Source organism: Rhineura floridana, chromosome 3 (genome assembly GCF_030035675.1).
Source record: "Rhineura floridana isolate rRhiFlo1 chromosome 3, rRhiFlo1.hap2, whole genome shotgun sequence".
NCBI classification, from domain to species: Eukaryota; Metazoa; Chordata; class Lepidosauria; order Squamata; family Rhineuridae; genus Rhineura; species Rhineura floridana.
In genome coordinates, this window is record NC_084482.1 from 180990844 (window position 1) to 181013423 (window position 22580).

At 40.3% G+C, this 22580-nt stretch overlaps 1 protein-coding gene across 2 annotated transcripts in view; it reads left to right on the forward strand.

Moving 5' to 3' along the window:
* The window catches only part of ADAMTS9 (ADAM metallopeptidase with thrombospondin type 1 motif 9), a 186558-nt gene extending 169342 nt beyond the window's left edge, over positions 1 to 17216 (forward strand). For both annotated transcript variants that reach the window (XM_061618724.1, XM_061618725.1), the window contains exons 32-40: positions 3054 to 3248; positions 5724 to 5856; positions 6737 to 6831; positions 7344 to 7438; positions 7540 to 7673; positions 8680 to 8771; positions 10293 to 10397; positions 12214 to 12308; positions 13258 to 17216. In XM_061618724.1, the coding sequence (XP_061474708.1) occupies positions 3054 to 3248; positions 5724 to 5856; positions 6737 to 6831; positions 7344 to 7438; positions 7540 to 7673; positions 8680 to 8771; positions 10293 to 10397; positions 12214 to 12303 (939 nt within the window). In that variant the 3' untranslated portion in view covers positions 12304 to 12308; positions 13258 to 17216. The remainder of the gene's footprint in view (positions 1 to 3053; positions 3249 to 5723; positions 5857 to 6736; positions 6832 to 7343; positions 7439 to 7539; positions 7674 to 8679; positions 8772 to 10292; positions 10398 to 12213; positions 12309 to 13257) is intronic.
* Positions 17217 to 22580: the final 5364 nt, after the last annotated feature.

The window sequence follows — 22580 nt, forward strand, 5'->3', positions numbered from 1 at the left end:
TGAGGTTTGGCCAGCTGACCATTCCACATTTTTATGGGTCTGCCTATATCCCAAAGCTGGATTATCAGAGGAGTGATGATTGCATGTATGTTCCTTAAACGGAAGAGCTAGCTATATTTCTGCACTTGTTATTGTTGTGTGCCTTCAAGTCGACCATGACTTATGGTGACCCTATGAATCAGTGACCTCCAAGAGCATCTGTCATGAACCACGCTGTTCAGATCTTGTAAGTTCCGGTCTGTGGCTTCCTTTATGGAATCAATCCATCTCTTGCTTGGCCTTCCTCTTTTTCTACTCCCTTCTGTTTTTCCCAGCATTATTATCTTTTCTAGTGAATCATGCCTTCTCATGATGTGTCCAAAGTATGATAACCTCAGTTTCATCATTTTAGCTTCTAGTGGCAGTTCTGGTTTGATTTGTTCTAACACCCAATTATTTGTCTTTTTCATGGTCCATGGTATGCACAAAGCTCTCATCCAGCACCACATTTCAAATGAGTTCATTTTTCTCTTATCCGCCTTTTTCACTGTCCAACTTTCACATCCATACATAGAGATCGGGAATACCATGATCTGTATGATCTTGACTTTGGTGTTCAGTGATACATCTTTGCATTTGAGGACCTTTTCTAGTTCTCTCACAGCTGCCCTCCCCAGTCCTAGCCTTCTTCTGATTTCTTGACTATTGTCGCCATTTTGGTTAATGACTGTGCCAAGGTATTGATAATCCTTGACAAGTTCAATGTTCTCATTGTCAACTGTAAAGTTACATAAATCTTCTGTTGTCATTACTTTAGTCTTTTTGACGTTCAGCTGTAATCCTGCTTTCGTGCTTTCCTCTTTAACTTTCATCAGCATTCGTTTCAAATCATTACTGGTTTCTGCTAAGAGTATGGTATCGTCTGCATATCTTAAATTATTGATGTTTCTTCCAATTTTCACACCTCCTTCATCTTGGTCCAATCCTGTATGATATGTTCTGCGTACAGATTAAACAAATAGGGTGATAAAATACACCCCTGTCTCACACCCTTTTCTATTGGGAACCAATCGGTTTCTCCATATTCTGTCCTTACAGTAGCCTCTTGTCCAGAGTATAGGTTGCACATCAGGACAATCAGATGCTGTGACACCCCCATTTCTTTTAAAGCATTCCACAGTTTTTCATGATCTATACAGTCGAAGGCTTTGCTGTAGTCTATAAAGCACAGGGTGATTTTCTTCTGAAATTCCTTGCTCCGTTCTGCACTACTAATCTAAATAATGCTGCCAGAACTCCCTGAATAAATTATCCAGAACAGGTAGATTTTGCATAATATTCCTTAATTACTCTAGTTTCAAAGTCTGGGTGGGCAGGGAATCGAGCAACAAAGGAATAAATAAGGAAAATGACAGAATGAGATACAAGTGTTGGTAGAGAGCATAGAACAGGGTAGGATGGTGAACAGAGATTCCTCCTTGACCATTGCAAGTTCCCTCCATTTTCTGGCCCTTTACCAGACATGGTGCCCTTCCCACATGGCACCAAAGCAAATATCCGTAGCATTTTCTTTTCTCTAAGTCATCATAGTTCCAGTCTTGGAAACATAGTCATACTTCAATTTAAGTCAATGAGACATTCCCATGTACATGAAACTGTTTTCCAAAGATATGAATCAAGCTCTTCTTAGGCATTGCTGCAGAAATAGGGGAGGCGTGTGTAAAGGAAAATACCTTTTCCTTTTTTAATGTTACAGTCAAATCCTCACCTGCTCCTTTTGCAACCACTTTGTTTTACTTTGGTTTGACATCCCCTGGAAACATTTCCTGTGCAGGATTGTTTGCAGATTATGGTGTGTGGCCCATATATTCCCTGATATTATGCTATAGGGAAACCACAGGATATCTGATCCAGCAGTAACTTGTAATATATTCCTCACAACAGGAATGTGGGGAAATATACTCTTAGATGGCCACACATAATAGTTTCAACCCCCCTTAAAATGTAAAAGAGGGGGGGTGCGTGCATGCGTGCGTGCGTACATTTGTAGATTATAACAGCACGGAATATGTATTTAACTATACTAAAATTCTGATTAAAAGCTCTTGTGCAAAACCTCTGCATTTTTTTTAAATCCTGATGTTTGTCCTGCAATTATAGTCTCCAAGGTAATCCCCCACATGTTTTGACATGTTGAGAGAATAACTCCTCTACACTAGGTTATTAAAATTTCGATGTGCCTTCAACATGCAGCAATTAGGAAAATAGGTATATTCGTATCATTTGGGCTGCTGAAAACAAAATGACTAAGTTGTGCTCAAGTGAGGAACAAACAGAAGTAAGGGTATGGTGATAAGGACTGCGCACCAAAACATCATCACACGTGACAAACTGCCCACCCAAAATATTGTGCTACCAATCTTCCACACCAGCAGTGTGGGTGTATAACACACAATTTTTACTTTTAAAAAAATCTGCAGTAAGATGAAATCCTGATTATTAGTTTTTAAAAAAGAGAAGTAAGGGCTGGTATTTAGATGGCAACCATGTCATGTGGACATTGCACGAGCAGCACCTACTACACAACAAATTTCTGCTTGGAAACACTGTTACTCTCTTTCATCTCTTTGGCACACTCTTAATTTTCAGACTGTATCACAGAGATAAAATACTGGGAATCCTGAACTGGGGAAAGGAGGGGAGAGCACATTTGGAGACAGTGCTTTGTCTTCTCTTGGAAACTTGCTTTGGGAGGCGAGGGGAGGATAATTTATTTCTGATCCTTCACTATCTTATCTTAAGAGCCTACTTCAAGAGGAGGAAGATGGAAATCAATCAGAGATTCAGGGGAGGTGCTGACTGGGGTACAAGGTAGAGCCTTAAATAACAGAGGTGGATGTGGGTAAGGGCAGGAAGGGGGCAATGGGAAGTGCTGGATCCCTCCTGTGCGTAGTATACTCAGGGCTTTTGCAGGTAGATAAAAGACTAAAGGGGAGGTCATTCAGTCCTTTGTCGAGAGCTTACATTGAGCATCTAGAGCATTACCAAAACACTTTGATTTTTTCCCCCTGCAGTGCTCTGTAACGTGCGGCAAAGGCTACAAGCAAAGACTGGTTTCCTGCAGCGAAATTTACACTGGGAAGGATCATTATGAGTACGGTTATCAGAACACAGTCAACTGTCCAGGCACACAACCACCAAATGTGCAGTCATGCTATCTAGGCGAGTGCCCAGTTTTGGCATCATGGAGAGTTGGAAATTGGGGAAGTGTATGTTTCTAATCTTACTCCTTTTTATTATTATTAATAATTTTATTATTATTATTATTATTATTATTATTAATATTAATGTGTAGCCCTGTCCTAAGAATAGGCAAAAATAGAAAAATATGGTTATTTGTCTTAAAGGAGAGGTACCCTTAAAGAGGCAATAGGAATTGAGGGTCGGGGAAATCTAACACAACCCTTCAGATCTAAATTTACTCCTTTGCCCCTGATTATAAAGCAGGGGTGGGGAACCTGTGGCTCTCCAGATGTTGTGGGACTCCAAGTGGGCAGAGATAAAGAGAGTTGTAGTTCAGCAACTTCAGTGATCCACAGGCTCTCCACCTCTGCCCTAAAAGAACTCAACACTCAACACTCAATATACCTCTGTCTGTCAAGGATAGCTCTATGTTGCCTCATAAATTAACCCTTCACTGTTCATTTTATTGTCCACCTAGTGTCTCATGTTGTCAACCAGAGCCCAGCACTCTTTGTGCCTGTGACAAAGGAGGAATGTGACTTGCTCATCAAAATCCATTATATTTCATCCACTGCTCAACCTGCATTGATTGGGTGGCTTACAAAATTGCAAATTTTGCTCATGACATTTAAAAGGCAGATTTTAAGACTTTGTAGTTATTCTTTGCAGTTGAGCCTTTACCTGTCCCACACCTGATGTCATATATGGCTGGGCATGGCTTTGTGGGCCAAATTAGGATGCCAGAAGGGCCTAATTAGGCCTGAGGGCCAGAGGATCCCCACTGTTAGACTCAGTGAAGAAGGAAAGAAGACCAGGACAACAGTAAATAAACTAATGCTAACTGAAGCATTTTCAGACCAAAATGGCTTTATTAGGTGGTCCTATGTTGCTGGGAACTATGGGATTTTACTACTGGAAAACCTACATTCACATACAGATCTTTTCATTTAAAACTAACTTTTCATGATAGAGAGCCTGTAGCATTTGTTTGGAGTTCAGAAGGATCTAATCTTGCTGTGACCAATTGTTTGTATTGCTTGAAAACAAAAATAAAATCCAGCCCATATGACTTTAGAAAAAAAGCCTTTCCAACAGAGTCTGAGTTTCATATTTCTAAGATAGATTTTCACCTGGCTTCACACTTTTTGTTGTACATGGCTTTTACTCTACATTTTTCTGATGGGAAAAAGTTAGCCCTTTGTACTGAACAAGTAAAATAGTGAATTGTAGTCCTTTCCTTGTGGTAATTATGTCTGCCCTAGATACAGAGGTGACTTTAGAATGGGCTTCAAGCTATATTTCCACTAGAGTAAAATAGATTTGCCAGGCTTCTAGTCCCTTTGCACCCATAACCTGGACTCAGGAAGCAAATAGTAAGTTAGGCTGCTTGAGGTCTCTGATACTTGACACAACTAACAGCTGCTGTGTAGGTTAGCTGCTGAGGACAGATGAGGGGAGGGGCTGCTTGATGCAGCAGGTAAGTTGGGGACAGGATAGATCATGGCTATAGAGCATACTGAGATGCCAAGAGTTTTTTGGCTACTCTGTGCCCATCAGCTGTTGAAAGCAAATGATTGGTTTGGAAATATCAGGGGATTGAGATGCCTGCCTGAGATGGCATGGGAATTGGTCCAAGACTCTTCTTATACCACACACACACAACTACCAATGCTTTAGGCTAGCAAAGCCCATCACAGAAACCTTTAAAATTAAAGGCACCGTATTCTCTTATTCATGTTGATGCTGTAATGAGAAGTGTTAACTTAGTAGCACTTCAGTCCCAAAAAGTTTACTCATCAACTGGGTTATGTATGCACTAGCTGGATTTGTTTGTTATTTTGCAGATTATTTCTCCTGAACGTATTGCAAACAGCTGATGCAATCTTATACATGTCCCTAATTGCCAGTCTTGATATCTAGTTTACTTCTGGGTTTCTCTGCAGAATGATCAATTTTACTTGAAGAGGTACTAGGTTTCCTCCAAAACTCCCTTCTTTCAAATGGTACTTTGTTGCACCTAAGCATAAGTAGCTGCAGCAATAACCCTACTAGCAAGTAAATCTATTTGAAAAACACGTATCACACATATACACATAGTAATAATTATATGGCAATGTGCTGTTTTTGCACCAAGAAGGAACATCAGCATACAACGGGGGGGGGGGGGCTCTACTCCATCCCATTTTTATTTTGTACTATTTTAAGTCCTACTACACACAAAGCTATCCATGTACATAATTCATTCTGCTACATGTTTGTTTTTAAAATAGCATCCTAATCTTCACACAGCTGTACAGGTTATGCACAAAGACTAGTTTGGAATCAAGAAGAACAAAAAAGATAGTAAGAAATATAGATGGCAGAGGCTGTTGTAGACATGCCCTCCTTGCTATTTATTTTGGTTAACCCTTTATTTTAGAAAGTGTGCCATCTTCCCCTAATTTCTTTCAGAGGTGTTCAGTCCCTACAGTGGAAATGAACTTGTTTCCTTTGTTTTCCAGTGTTCAGTGAGTTGTGGAATTGGAATAATGCACCGGTCAGTCCAGTGCCTTACAAACAATGACCAAGTGAGCCTCTTGTGCCTTGATGATCTGAAACCTGAAGAAAGAAGGGCATGCCACAATATACATGACTGTAAGAGCCTTTGGAATTTATTTTTAAAATCTGAACATTCCCCTTAATGTTATAGCATCTCTGGTACCAATTGAGCCCCAGTAGCTCTATATTTCAATCCCCACTGAATGGATGCCATGAAGCCTTTTGAAGGTGGATAGCTGTATGCTCTCATTAGATACCGCTGTTGGGTTTGGGGGTGTTTTGTTTCATTTTTCAATCAGGAGTTGCCTTGCAGAGAACTACGTTTAAAAAAGCCACATTTTAAAAATTATTAGGCCGCTGCTGAAAGGAGAGGGAGCAATCTTGCTGGTGTTCATCATAAATGTGTTCCTTCAAACTACATTACTCCTCCACTTGAGTGGTGCATCAAGAGGCTGTTCAAGATCACACACAAAAATTAAAAAGCAAGACTTAAAAAAATTAAAGGTCATAAAATGTTGCAGGTATAGGAAAGCAAGAGGTACATTGCTTGTTGCCAATAATGTCACAGACCCTCCGCAATAGGAGCCATTGTTTCTGCATGATCTGTTCTACACAGCATGCAAGGCCTCTTCTGACATTACCTTTGTGGTTTGGGGTGGGGGGTTCCACTGCAGCTCCTGATGCTGAGTCCTCATCAATTTAGAATAAAATCTACCTTTGTGCACTGCTTGTTTTGATTACTATTTTGTAGCCAATCCCCCACCACCACTCTACCCCCCACACACACTTTTTTGGGCTTTCAATATCCTCCCTAGCCAATCAAGAAGTTTGCAGATTTTAGAGACACAGAAATATTTTATTGGAACAATGAGCTGTTTGGAGTTTGCATTGTGAAATGTTGTATTTTTAATTTTTAAAAAGACTGATGCGTAATCATTCCTTTCCTGGTTAAGTTACTAACACTTCTTTATTTTAGGTGAATTACCAACAAGCTGCAAAGAAGTAAAAAGGCTCAAAGTTGTCACAGATGATGGAGAATATTACCTTAAAGTTAAAGGAAAGCCCTTAAAGGTATGATTCAGCCATGTCTGTGTATTTCGTAGAATTCCAGGGCTGCATGATATTTCAGAGGTCAGACAGCTTCGGAGATTATCTATCCATGATACATTTCCACAAGATCTAAAATCAGCCAGATTTTTGTTGCTTGTAGTATTATAATCCCTTCTTTGGAAACAGTGCATTCCATATGAAGCACTGTTGTCATTAGAACTCCTCTAGTGTTCGTCCAGTACATTTGGCCTCTGATTTCTAGACTTTTGAGGGGGGAAATGCAAGATTCCCTTCCCTGTGTGCGTGTGTGAGTGTGTGTGTGATTAATCCTTTGGATTTTACTTACTTGCACTGCATTTTGTGACCCATTTGTATTTTGCATTTATTTGTGTGGGTTTTTTTTAGAAAATATAATTAATTTCTGGTGTCTTGTAACTTCTGCCTGTGTATTTTCCATCTTCTGATTTCCTGGTCATTCACTTAGTAGATAATATTAGATGTTTGATGAAATTGATGGCCTGTTTTTTTTTCAGATTTATTGTGCTGGCATGGAATCTGTCAGGCCGAAGGAGTATGTGACTCTGGCAAATGGTGATGCAGAGAATTTCTCAGAAGTATACAGCTATAGGTAAGAATGACTACCTCCTCTGTATTTGGTGATGGTTTTTTTTCTCTTCCTGGTTTTATATTTCTTGTCATGAGTCGAAAAGGGGCTTTCTTTTTATTCAGATTACATAACCCGACTGAATGTCCATATAATGGAAGCAGAAGAGAAGATTGCCAATGTAGGAAAGATTACACAGCAGCTGGGTTTTCCACCTTCAGCAAAGTAAGGCTGGACCTGAACACTATGCAGATAATAAGTGAGTAACAACAGGGCTTTACCATCAGAATGCTTTTGTTTTTATTGTTGGGTGTAATTTCCAGTGTAAAAACTAGGGTAATCTAGAGGGTAACGTCCTTGCATTGCCTGCGTTCACATTTTATACTATAGTACCTTACACTTGAATTGTAGTGTAGTTTAAAACCACAATAATGGATTTCTCTTTAGTTTCTTCAGTTCAAACAAGAAAAAAAATATCTTCCTGTTACTAAATTCATTCGCTCACGTCTTCTTTTCTCATTCTGCTCCTTCTTCTTCTGAACTCAGATGCAAAATTAAAATCTTTAAAGTTGCCATGCAAGTTTTGCTTCTTATGTGACCCCCTTTTTGTCCAGTGGCAGGATATGCTCTCAGGGTAAAAGGTGTGTAGTCTCCCTGCATCTCCCTTCAGATTCAAGCACCTCTGGAAATCATAGAGGGCAGGCAGCAGCAATGTAGCTTATTTTTATTCCAGCCAGAGTTGAACCAAGACACACATCCTGAAGGGTTGAAGTGGAATTTGAGTTAGGCCAAATGGATTAGGCTGTTGCTCTTTATACATAGTAGGACAAAATCCAAGGCCCATTTATGCTATTCCCAAAGGAACTTGAGAAGAATTTCTGGATTCAGTCCTCTGCTGCAGTCCTAAGATGTCAAACATGATCTAAAAAATAGAGACATATCAATACCAGCAGTGTCCATGTGGTCTTGAGCACATTTCCTCCATGTAAATTTATGGTTAAAAGGTTGACGCCCTGCATCTTTAGAGGTAAATGGTCCCACAGAATTATTCCTCAGTTTTAATATATACACATGTTATGCTGACTTGCACATTTAATTGTCAACATTGTTATTCAGGGAGGATCCCGGTGGATTCACAAGATAAATGTATATAGGCAGGTGTACTATATTAAATAAGGATCAAATACTGCATTTGGTTTTTCTTTCTTTTTCCCACTGTTCCATTCCCTTTGTCTCTCTGGTTTTTATCAAATATTTTTTCACAGCAACCGATTTACAGTTTGCACAAACACTTGATGGACGACCTGTACCTTTTGCCACTGCTGGGGATTGCTATAGTGCAGCCAAGTGTCCACAGGTATCTTGACAATCATATTTCTCAAGATATGGTTCCATTTGTTATATTCCAGCATTATGCGAATTGCTCTTGAGCAAAACAGTCATACTCCAACCACTGTACTATTCTGCCCCTCTTGATGTAGCACTTCCTTTTGTCAGCATGTACATGTATTCTATTTTAAATAATTTCCCTTTATTAAATGATCTTTAAAACAGTGTTTTTGTTATTTAATTTATTAAATTATTTTATATGTATTTACATTCCACCCTTTTAACCACAAAGCATTCTCAGGGCAGCTAACAATTAAATCAACAGTTTACTGTGTACTATTAAAAAAAGGTAAAGGTGTCCCCGCACTTGTAGTGCAAGTCGTTTCCGACTCTTAGGGTGACGTCTTGCGACGTTTACTAGGCAGACCATATATATGGGGTGGGATTGCCAGTTCCGTCCCCGGACCTTCTTTACCCCCCAGCATATGCCGGGTACTCATTTTACCGACCATGGAAAAATGGAAGGCTGAGTGGACCTTGACCCCTTTTACCGGAAATTCGATTTCCTCCTTCCGTTGGAATCGAACTCCAGCCGTGAGCAGAGCTTCGGCTGCGTTACCGCCGCTTACCACGCTGCATACTATTAAAACAAAGGAAATCGACCTTAACATTAAAAAGAACACTAAAAAAGAGAGTCTTAAAACTATACAAACCCAGAGTCAGCAGGGTAGAAACACGTACCTAAAAAGCACTAGCAAATCTTCACCATATGAAAAGATCTCAAAATTGGTCCCTAGAAAGTCTCTCTTGGGAAGAAATTCCAAAGACCACAGAGAAAGCCCTACCTTTTGTCATCACCTGCCTCAGTTCAGATTGCAGAGGGACCTAGAGAAGGATCTTGAAAGAAGATCTATGGATCTGGGGTGGCTCACGTGGGAACAAGTGGTCCTTCATGATCCTAAGCCATTTAGGTGTATTTGTGATTACATGTTACTTTTTAAAGTTAGAGAGCACCGCACAAAGACCCACTTCTTTTGTTGTAAATATGGGTCTGTTTCATTGAACAAACAAAAGCGTAGCACATGTTACAAAATAAAAGATTGAAAGCCCCCATTCAGGTTAAAAAGGGGAAAAGAAAATATGTCTCTTCAGTTAGTCATATGTGGAAAAGAACTGCTTGGTTTTTTCCAATAAGCAGCAGACATTGCTAGGGAAAGGGCAAGAATGCCCTCAGCTGGCGATCTACAGCAAAACAACCTTTTCTCAGAAAGCTGCAAACGAGAAGAAATGCTTAATCTCACTCCTGCTGTGATTTGTACAGTATGTGCTAATCGCGATGAGGGCTTGGAACAATCGAAAACATTGCTGGGGAGATCTTGTTAGAATGACACTGTGCTTTTGGGGGGGGGAGTGTTGCAGTGATGGAGAATAACATTGTTCAGAATATTTTCTTTTTCTTTGTTTCCCCCCAGAAAACATGGATTTTGGTATGTAGCATTCATTTTGGAAAACGTGTATGATCTGATGCATATCCTTTTCCATTTTTAAGGGTCACTTTAGCATCAACCTCTCTGGAACTGGCCTGTCGGTAACACAAACATCAAAATGGCTTTCTCAAGGGAATTATGCAGTTTCCGAAATTATAAAATCGCCAGTAAGGAAAACTATTATGTTCAATCCAATTGCCGCATTATACCTGTTGACCTACCACATCTTATTGTAGTGTACCTTCTTATGTCTTGTAAATATGGGGGGAGAGTTTAAAATAACCTCTTGAACTCTAATGTAAAACGTAAGAACTGTGAAGCATGGTCTGTAATTGGTGGGTTTAGAGCCACAGATTGGAGTAAATTCAAGTTGATCTGTATTATTGTAATTAATTAGTGGGTCTGCTTAACCGTGAAGCTAAAAACACTGTGCAAGTGGTGCAGACACTTCTTTAATTAGTTGCCTGAGTCCTCAGGAAGTATGCATTTGGGAGCCTGCTCTAACAGTGCTACTGAGCATAATAAAGTCATAAATAGATTACTTTCCAGTGCTTGTGGTTTTTGAGTGTAAAGTCTGTCCTTTTACCCCTTCCCCCATCTCTGTGGAGCCAAATACATGCAAGAGCACTTTATTTAGTTATATTTACCACTTCTATAGTACTTTTCAGCTCACAAAATGCAATAATTGTACAGAATAATTTATCCTTATAATGCCCACTGGACAAGGCTAAGCTGCCCCAAACCACTCAGCGAATTTCACTGATAAGCAGGAAGTTGAGGCAGCACATAGCGAGTTGCTCAAGGCAGTTCACAGAGTTTTGTCAGAACAAGGACCTTCACCTTTCCAAGCTGGCTTTCATACTTCATGCCCAGGGCCATTTTGAACACATCACACCAATTAATGTGACTATTTGGCCTGATATTTTCAAGAATCCAATTTTGTGCCACCTTCTAGTTCCGGACAGAATTCCAAGCACGTAGAACCACAGAAGATAAATGGTCCAGAGAATGTATGTGTTTACCTTGCAGTTAATGGCTTGCTGCACTGCGCTGGCATCTCAAGCAAGAAAACTGGTAGCGTGCTTGAGCCACTTGCAATCTCAGCTGCCATTATTAAAATGGAGAAGCCAGGACAAGTGAAAAATAAAAGCCATTAGGCTCATCTTAAAAGGAACAGTGCAGAAGGGAACTTTTCACCAATAAATCTAAAGCAACTGAGATGAGTACTGAGCACAAAGACCAAGAGAGTCCCAACTGACCAAATTAAAGCAGACAGTAAGAGGCAATTGATGTAGGATGCATCACTTTACCTGGCTCACCTATAGCTCTTGAAGTTTAGGTACCAGGAGAATAAGAGAGCAAAGATGCTCATAGAAGCTGGTACTAGCAGCAACAGATCAATAGTATTAAGCACAGAAAGCTCATATACCACAGCTTAACAACAACAGAAAGGACTGGGAAGTCTTGTGTTCAACTTGGTCCGTCTTTGACATATTTTACTGCTCTTGAATGTAGAACATGCAAAGGTAGCATAAGCTGTGAGCCCCACGGGGGTGCAGAAGATTTTCCTGTGATTTTATGTATGTTAGCATAGATTGCATTGGTCAGAGATCTAAAGTTTGATATCTACTGAACTGTGGAAGAGAGGGTGTGTTGCTTTATATATTTTAGAAATTAATTTATATCAGAATATTATGAAATATTGGGAAGGAAATCACTATATGTTGGGTGTGGGGTTCCTGCATTTTTTGTCTTGAGTATCAGGTAATTGGTTTTTTTCTCATTGCTAACTAACTAAATAGTTTTAAAGCAAGTATTTGTCACATTATACATGTTCATTCAGAGATAAGTTCCATTGTATCTAATAGGATTTGCTTTCTAGAATTGTGTTTATGATTGCAGCTCTATTCCGATTCCAAAAGTTGGATCATGAAAGATTGCATTTACTTTCTTCTGAGACATTCTTTGTGATTTTACTTAAAGGATGGTACCAAAGTAATAGGGAAATGTGGTGGTTACTGTGGAAAATGTACTCCATCATCTGGAACTGGCCTCGATGTACAAGTGTTGTAGCAATGGTAAGTACTAATTTGTGGATTTTACTGCTATAAAACCACTACATTGGAATATCTGTGGTAATAATCTGGTGCCAAATCAGGAACATACTGCTGTGAAACTTCATTCTAAGTAAACAGGCTTTGCATCATAACCTCACAGCCCAACACTATGGTGCACTGAGCCAGCAGCTAATCTCAGGCAACTGGGTATAATGATCCCAGTTTCTAGCACAATGCCATAATGGAACTTAGTCCCAACCTTCACACAATTGGACAGCAACAACCAGTGCTATTACATTGCCTGCACAGAGAAAAAAATGCAATTTGCTCTGAACTGTTGAAGAGAGAGGAAAAGAAGCAGGCTAACAATGTCACAAAACAGCATTCTGGTAACTGAAAAGTCTCTGTGCTCAAAAGACAGCTGGTGCAATCCTACATTGCCCCTCTTGCCACAAGCTGGGTCCTTGCTTGAGCTTAAGTTACTGTGTCTCCATGGGTAATTTAGCATTCACTTGTGCAGTGGCATCACTGAACTCCTTTCATACAGTAGTCACTGGGCTTGTTCATTACACAACTGAGTGTAAATAGTCCCATGCCAATCAGAAGTGCATGCGCTTAGACAGCTATGTGGGATTGCAGCCATTCCCACAATCTTGGTGGCTCCCAAACTTCCCACCAAGTTTGGGAGAATATCTGCCAATCTCATGAATATGTGCAGTTCATGCAGAATTATTAGCATACAGAGTTGAAGAGAAATAGCACAAAGGTGATTTGGTGACATCAGGACTTTCTCTTGAGGAAATTACTGTTCCAATGGCAATTAAAAGCATTTGGCCCAACAAGGCCTATTTGCATTCCTTAATGTGCAGCTGGCTGCTCCTGTAACGGGATGGATTGTGCTTTTCTTTTAAACACATCAGTGGTGCTGAAAGTAGAGATGAGAACTCTCCATTATGTTTTTAATTCTCAGGGCTTCTGAATGCCGGGAACTGAAGCGAGTCAGATGAAGGATAATGAAGCAATACCTCTGCCTTCCATTTTTGTACTTCTTCCTCTCTGTGTGCATCTGAATGTGTGTGTGTGTGTACCCATGTGTGTGTGTGTGTGTGAATATATATATATATATTCTTAATGTTGTAAAGTATAATATTTATGTCTGGAATTATTTATTTTTGATTTAATATTTTTGTACGTAAAATGTTTATGTTAAGGCTACTTACCCTATTTGTTTGTTTTAAATTTAAAAACCTTGCAGTCGCACCACTGCATTTTACGTACTCTACATTATATGTAGCATTATGACAAAAGTGATACTTTTATTGTCACTGTACTCAATTGTTTACTTTCAGTCAGTAATTTCTCTTCTTGTTACAGGCTGCACTGAACTTTGTAAGGTGCTAAATGGTTTGCATTGGGGTATTTTTGGCATTTTAGAATCGTATTTTTTTCTCATGAGGAAGTTTTTTCTCATGAGATAAGTAGTATGAGTATTTATTAGTATTAGTAAACTCACAAGGCAACCAGTGCTGTGCGGGGACTCCATGAATACTCATTATGATATAGTAGCTTTACCAATATGACCTCTTTTGGCCAGTGCTACCAGCCACTGGTCTGGTGCTAACATTATAATTATTAACATCTGCTCGGCTTTAAAAGCGGAATCCTGTGGCACACTACATAGCAGTGGAGGATGTGTAAGTGACTTATGGTAAACTGACAATGGGTTCAAATGTTTAGTGTGAGGCAGTGATTTTTTTAAAAGTGAATTTTCTTATTTTCAGAAGTTCATAAAGGGTTCCTTCTTCAAGATCTGTAAGTAGAAGACTTGCCTGCCACTATTAAGCTTACAGTGTGCAGCTACAGGTGTGTTCTAGGGCAGTGATGCCCAAACATTTTTCCCCACAGACGACTTGAAAATTGCTGAGCGTCTTGGTGGATCACTTAACCGTTTTTCTGCCTATTGTAGCAATTATAATGCACTGTGCTAGGTGCTGTGTGATTTTTAATTGTATTTTTTATTTCTTTTATTTCTTACATTGTATTTTATGGTATTACACTTTGAATTCCATAGAATTCAAACTGAATATAAGAAATAAAAGAAGCAATAAAAATACAATTAAAAAATCAATATGAATATTTAATGCCAACACATTGCAGGCCACCTGAATATAGCCTGCGGACCACAGATGGTCCACATACCATAGTTTGGGAACCCCTATTCTGGGATGTACTCTCAGGCTGCAAGGGGCAACACTGAGAGCTCCTGTATGACCAAGAACGTGCACAAAAATCTTTTGTCCTGGGGTCCTGTGGCAGACATGATGATAGAGAAACAGTTCTCTCCTCAAGTGGAGGTGGTCATCAAGACTGGGAATGGCCCTACCTTCCAAGGCCAGGAGATGATCTCCTTGCTTCTCCTGGAGGAGGCAGAGCCTCTTCTTTTCAATCCCCAGCCAACGTCCTGACTCATGGCTGGGAAGCAGACTCCATTGGGGCTCCAGCAGTTAGAAAGAGGGCCAAGAAGAAGGAAGTTAAAGAAAAGAAAAAGAAGCACCAAAGACGAATACAAACAAATAGCCAAAGCTTGTAGGGAAAACGCCAGGAAAGCTAAACTTCAGAATCCGCTTAAGCTGGTGAGAGATGTTAAAAATAACAAAAATTGGGGGTGGGGCGGTGGGCTATGTTTGGAACAACAGGAAGAACAAGGAAGTGGTAGGTCTGCTATGTGGAGAAATGTTAGCAGGCGACAGAGAAGGCAGAGCCGTTCATTACTACTTTGCCTCAGTCTTCCCCACAAAGAAAACTGCTCAACCTGGCAAAAATAGGCCATTTTTGAGAACATAAGAAGAGCCCCGTTGGATCAGACCAGTAGCCCATCTAGTCCAGCCTCCTGTTCACATGGTGGCCAACCAGATGCCCATGGGAAGTCTGTAAATTGGACCTGAGTACAAGAGCACTCTCCCCTCCCGTGTTTTCCAGCAACTGATATTCAGAAGCATACTGCCTCCGACCATGGATGACAACAAGGCAGGCACCAGCTGAGCCTTTCAGGGGTGGGGGGAGGCATTTCAAAGTTAGGGCGCTGCTACTTCAAATATTTGAAAGGCCATGACATAAATGATGGAGCAGATTGGTTTTCCGTTGCTCCAAAGGGTAAGGCTTGAGCCAATTGATTCAAATTCCAACAAAAAGTGTAGGCATTCAGAAGAATTTCCTGATGGAATGACTCTTTTGAGAGTGGAATAGACTGCCTCGGAAAGTGGTGAACTTTCCTTTATTAGAGGTTTTTAAGCAGAGGTGATGTAGTACAGGATTTCCTGCACCAGCATAGGTTGAATAAGTGGACCTTTGAGGTCCCTTCCAACTCTAAGGTTCTATGATGCTATAAAAGAAGCTTAGTGTTGCAAGGCTTCCTGTGGGGAAATCAGTCACTGTTTCATCCTGGCCTGGCACAGGGACACTTGGGGAAGACAACTGCTTCAACACAATTGCAGTTGGATCAAGGCCAATGTGTAGAGAAGTCACCTATGGATAAAGTTGTGATTCCCCTTCCACCACACACATGCTTCAGAAACCAGTAAATGTAAAGGATAAACTTAACTACATAGATTTCAATTTGCTAACTGCTTTAAAAGCAAAACTGTGCCACCACATTCCTTGTGTAATTGCATGCCAGTATCTTGTGTGTAAAAAGCAGCTGAGCGGCAGAGCACATGCTTTGCATTAATAAGGTCAGTCTGGAGAACTACTGCTAGTCAGAGTATACAGTATTGAGCCAGATACATGAATGGTTTTAATGTAAGGCAGCTTCATAATGGTTCATATGTCTCCAGGCAGAAATCTTAGGGGAGATATTATAGCTCAGTAGTAAAGCATATGCTTTGCATACGGAAGATTTTGGGTACAGTCTCTCATATCTCCACTCAAATGAATCTCAGGTAGTAACAGCTGAAAAAGACTGCTTCCTTAAAGAATTGCTGCCAGTCTAAGTAAACAATATTAAACAATATTGGGCTAAATAAATCCGTACATTGCAAGGAAGCTTCATATGTTCACACCCATTATCTGAACTTCTTTCTAAAAGTTTTCGTTTTTAGTTGTTCAGATTAATGAAGTTGCACGTCATTGGCTCCACAGGTAGCAATACATACATCATTTTAGTATAGATATCACAAGAACTGAATGAATTCATAGGCAGGCTAATACAGGCTAGATACATTTTTTTGCTTTAAGAATGCATTTTACAAAGTTTGTGTAATTTTTAAAGGAAATGCCAAAAATACCATTTCAAAGTACATTCTGTGAAAACCCATGAGTAGTTTAAAGGAGTAGTGATTTTAAAAAAAACCACCACTCATCCTTAAAAAATCTTCTGTAGGGAAAAGGTAAAATTGCACTATAAGCATTAGGACAAAGACAATGGTGCTTAATTGATACTTAGAAAATTTCAATCTGCTTGCTTTTTTCAGTAATGAAGTGACTGAATATTTATACAAAGAAATATTATTTTTTAACAGTGTATACATTCCTTTATATCATGAAGTAGCATAATGGCTATCAACAGTGCAAAGAAAAAGCCTTAAAATTATGAAATGAAATATAGGGAAATTGTTGCTAAGATACTACTTTTTAGTGTGACTGATGGGGTTTTTTTACAAAAGGAGGACCATTGAATGATTCGACAGTTCTTGTAAAGTAAATACATAATTATTGATCTTTTGTACCAATGCCGTTATTTTTTATGAAAATAACTCTTGCAAGCACTTTTGTTATTTTGCTTCATTCTTTCTTTTTTATTATTATTATTTCTTTCATTTGGACCATCAAAAAGAATACAAAAAGGTGTTTTACATTTGTGTGATCTTCCTTTGTTTACCAGCATCACCCTTAATTGCCTGTGTGCTATCCTAGAGACAAAATACAATGTACACATGGGATTAATAAAATGAATTTTTAAAAGAATATTGTCAAATCTTCTAGGGGACATATTTATTCCTAGAAAACAAAAGAAGATCAGGCAACACTGGTTCAGGATTATCCGGGAAATAATCGGGGTCATCATCAAAGACAGATTGCCTGGGCACCTGCCAAGATCCATGTTCCAGCTGAAGGTCCACACCAATCTCTGGAGCTAGCTGGTCCTGCTGCCAGTTCACTTGCTCAGTCAAAGCAAGGAGAAGGGATAACCTCTGCTTGACTTGTCCTCTCTCTCTGGGATATAGTGTAGATTGGGCCCAGAGAGAAGCCTTATTCACATGTTTATAGGGCACTCAGATGTAAAAGCAGAAGTGTGGCCACACTGCTGCCCCCCTCAGACATCAAGATAGGAATCAGGATTCATGGATGTGGTTGGGCCAGTAGGAGGAATGGCAAATCAATATACAGATAGAAATGTGGGAAGGGGAGATAATGAGGTGGGGAACCTTATGCTAAATGCTCCCAGACCTGTCTATGTGGGACTCTCCCAGGCCATGCACCTCACCAATCCTGTTCCATGTGCTCAAGTGCTTTTTGTGGCTGAAATGAGTCATTGAACTGTAACAGTGCCTCTTGCTTGTCTGGATGAAAAGAGGTATACTGTTTCTGTACAAAGGGCAGTTACCTCTGTTGCTTTGCCCACTTTTGCCTTCCCCTGCCCCTGCTGGCCTTCAGCCCCTGAAAGATGACCCATGAGGAAATGCAGCCCACAAGCTTATCAGTGTTAACAACCCTCCTGTTCCAAATGGAAGTTTTTTGTTTCTAAGTTTCTGTTTTGTCACAAACAGTAGTGGCTGATTGGGTGGGGGGCAGATGTGATTTTGCCTTTCTGACAGTGTCGGTGCTGCAGCTTGCCTGGACGGCTGGGTGGACGTACCTGTAGGAGCCCCAGATGAACTCTGCTGGTGTGTCTGCACAGCCCTGCCCGCCCTGCCCTAGTACTGTCATGGTAAGCTGCAGCAATGCTGGTGTCAATGGGGTGGTTGTGCACCACACTGGTCCCTGCTGGTCACAAAGGTATTCTACCATTGCCTGAAGCAGACAGTTTTCATATTGCTTTTCTGGAGTTCACATCTGTGCAAATGGATATATCAGACAAAAGGGGATCTTGTTAATACTTAATAGTTGGATATTCAGAGTTATCTTGAAGGTACTCACTAGCTTAGGCATGCCTAGTCCCCCATGCAATGTCACAAACTGCTTTGGAAACAAAAGAAGAAACATAAGCTTTCTTGGGTGTGCAGAATGAATCATCCCATCCTTTGGATCCATACTAATGGATGCCAAATACTTTGAACACTTTAAAATGCTACGTGCAACGTACGGTATGAAGTTTTGTTTTTCAAAGGTCACCATTTCCTGCTTGAATAAAGCTCATTATTATACTTCTAAGCTTGGGAGGCTTGTATTCCATTCAGCACCCACTAAACCAGGATGGACTGTATATGCCATTCATTCATCTTTACTCAGCCAAGTCTTGATACAACAGCAAAGCCACTGGAATGGTCAGATGCAATGGCAGACAAGGCTTATGTTGAAGAGGGAATTTTGTGAGTGTAGCTTGTCACACAGGTGACAGGGAAAGCTGCACATGTTGACATTCCCATCCAAGTCATATAGTGGAGGTGGAATACAGGGCATCTCAGCTCTGGGGCTTTTTACAAAGAAGCAATGATGTTATCTGGATCACCAGGGTAATTGGCAGATTCTCCTTGCTCTGGCAAGTGAATGAAGTGATAGCATGGCTTTCAAGTGTGTTTGGTGGTAGTACTTCCTTGCAATATTGCTTGCATTTCTATTTAAAAGCTTCAGGTTATATTTCAGCTGGCTGAAGACCATTTGTAAAATCTCCGTCTGTTTATGAGCGTTTAACTTTGCAGTTGGTAATGGCACCACTGAGTTCAATGGGAGCTTACTTCCAGGTAACTATGCACACGAATACAGTCACACGGCAAAAACCTTGGGTCTTTAAGGTGCCATGGGACTCCTTTTTGAAAGACAAATGATTTGTCCTTTGTTTTTATAGTAAAAGTTCTTTGCACAGCTGCTTACATTTTGCTATTCTTCTTTGGAGCATGGAGTTGGGGTTTGGTTGTCGTGATGAGCTCCTGCATGTAGGGATGGGGGAGAAATTCATATCTGTTCAAATTTAAAGGTGAATCTACCTAATTCACACTCTCCAAAACAATAAGAAAACGAAAACAAAACCGTCCTTTGAAATTTGCACTTCTCTGAATTTTGCAATGTAGTTCTCCAGCCAACTAATGTATAGCAAACAACGTATATGCTAGGCTACAGTGTGAATAAAAATGCATTTACTGTATTACTGGAAATTGCATACAAAAAATCAGGGAAATTGCTTTGCAAAATTGTGCATATTGGGCAAAATTGCATCCAAAGATTATTAGGAGGAATTCACACTAAAATGATGAATTTTCATGAGGACTTTTAAAAATCACAGATATGACAATGTAGAGAACTGAATTTAATAGTGGAAACTGAGAAACTGAAATTGACATATTCACCTATCCCTACCTGCATGTCAAAATTTACCACTACACAACTGTTTTACATAACTATGAAGAGGACAGGCGCTCAGATACCCTTTGCTGCTTCTGATAGCCCTCCAGTACTTCTGTAGTGCTAATAGTAAACCAAGCTCTCTTTGGGGAACAAAACATGAGACTGGGTTGCAGAGAATTGATTTATACTAGAGCCAAGCTATAAAGCAAGAAATATCCAGGGGAAGCAATTTTAATTTGCAAAGTATGAAATAATAACTACTGAAGAAATGCAATGAAGTTAAAAAAATTAGTCAAGGGAAGATAAAAGACTATTGGCAATGCTTTACACAATTCAGCTAGATTACAGCAATGCATAGATTTTCCATGTACAGATTTATAAAGGAGGTTAACAAGATAGATGTAAAAATAGCTGCACTCTGGCTCCCCCACCCCACCCCATTCTGGACTCCCAAATGGCCTTTCTGGTCAATTTCCTGCTACACATGGATTAACTCTTCCCCCCACCCCATCTCCTATTATGAATCTCAGTGGTGTTTATTGGCTAGACTGAATGTGTTCAGGGATGGGTAATTTCATTGATCATAATAAATCAGGACTCGAAAAGCAAGGTGACCGTAACCACAAGTCACTGGATGTTCTCATAGCTCTCTCTGACTCCTGGATAACCTCCTTGCCTGTTCCCTTAGCACGCTGTCATGATTTCACTCTCTTCCAAGTTAGTTAGTGTCTCCATTAACCTTTTCTGATATATTTCTTCAGAGATAGCGAGTGTCTGGAGGCGCATGATGCATTGATGATACAGCCAAGTGTGTGAACTTTGTATTCTGCAAATTGCTTAGACGCACTAAAGACATTAAGCACATGCCTTGTAGAACCTCAAGAAACTGCATTTAATCAAAGGAAGATTATACCTACCTTATGGCCAGGAGATGTATGTTATTGTAAGCCCCATTCTCAGGCCTGCTTTTCAAGGGACGATTGCTACAACAGAGGTATGTTCGTGAAAAGTGACTCATTATGCATCGCTCACCCCCTTCCCTTCCTCTATATCTTTCTCACTATCTGAATTTTGAATATAAGCTTCTCCTTGGCAGAAACCTCTGCTTGGGGGAGAGGGGGTGCTTATGAAAGTAAAATAAGGTAAAAAGACCAAATACATTCCTAGTGTTGTAATACATGCATAATTAAATACAAACGTTATTCCTACCTGCAAAAAAGATGCCACTTCTCTTACGTCCTTCAAGTCTCTCCTCAAACTCATCTTTTCTGGGAAACCTTTGGCTCAACCTCTCCCTGCCATTCCCATGTGCTATTGTGGGGATAACCAATGTGGTGTCCTTCTCCCAGCATAGCCAATGCTCAGGAATTATGGAAGCTGTAGTTCAACTAGGTTGCCAGGTCAGAAGCATCCCAAACTCTGAGATTTCAGGGGTGGCCACTAGTGTTGACATAGGGGCAGCCCCTAGTGATGTCACAGGGTAGGCCCTAGTGATGTCATTAAGCCTGATACATTAAGCATCAACCACAGTTGCTTGGAGCATACCATTCAAACAAACAAAAAATCTGATTGGAAAATAACAGAAATCTTAGCTAAATTAGGATGTTCCCAGGTCCAGCTGAAGTGACGGGATGATTCCTTCTCATCTGCTTAGGGAGCCTGGGTAGGGAACATTTAATCTAGCCTACTTGCTTCTGGCAAGAAGGATTTAGGTGCCCCCAGGTCAGGCCAGTCACCATGAGGCCATTGTAGGAAGAAAGCCTAGTGTAGAATGAGGCCATTGTAGGAAGAAAGCCTAGTGTGGAAATGTTAGATGGGAGCACTCAAGAGTAAAGATGGATGCCTCTGAAGGCTGCAGTTCTAAACACACTAAGGGACTAAGCCCCATAGAACTCAACAGGACATACTTCTGAGTAGATATGGTTAAGACTGTGCTGTTGGTAAGGCTTGACTAGGGATCCTCTGCAATGATATCCATATCAAAGCAGGGTTGGCAACCCCCTAGAATGCCCTGCCTTCCTTTTAACATGGCTGCTCCAAACATCTTTACAGACTTGACCCTTCACTGCAGAGAGAGGTTGGAGAAAAGAGTAAGAGTTAGGAAGAGTCTCTACCCTTTCTTGTCTACCCTATGGGCTGATATAAACTCACTTTGACAGCCAACCCAATTCCAGTGCGTAATAATGGTCTGGTCTACCTTCACAGGCAATAGCTTGGGAACAACAGCAATTGAAGCCACACTTCTCCGTATGTGAATTCTCTTGTATCACTATTAAGCAAGAAACAGTCATGTAAATAACAAAGTGCATCATCAGTGGGTTTAAGGGGGTTGAGCTGAGTGCATGGAACCACTGTTGTTGCTTCTATCAATGTAAGGGAGTGAGGTCAGAAGTAAATGAAATGCAAATAGGAAAAAAAGTGATGATTACCTAAATGCAGTGCCATACCAACCACAACAAAATTCCTATGAGTAAAGCAGAAAACTCATCATCCCACAACCAAAAATTAAAACTAAACAAAACTGGCAGCCAGTCAGCTAAGTTCACAGAAATTTCCATGCAGCACAACGTGACACAGGGGCTGCTGTTAGTACAGAATTACCTTGTCAGCACATAATATCTCTGATCTGAAATCTATACTGGTTACCAATTTGCTACCAGGCCAAGTTCAAGGTGTGCTTTCCATGTTACGTGTGCCACATAGTACTTGTTCTTCTCTTGTAAGAAATCAGTCCTTTAGTGTGGCAGTACCTACACTTTGGAACTCCCTGCTTATTGACATTGGGCAGGCACC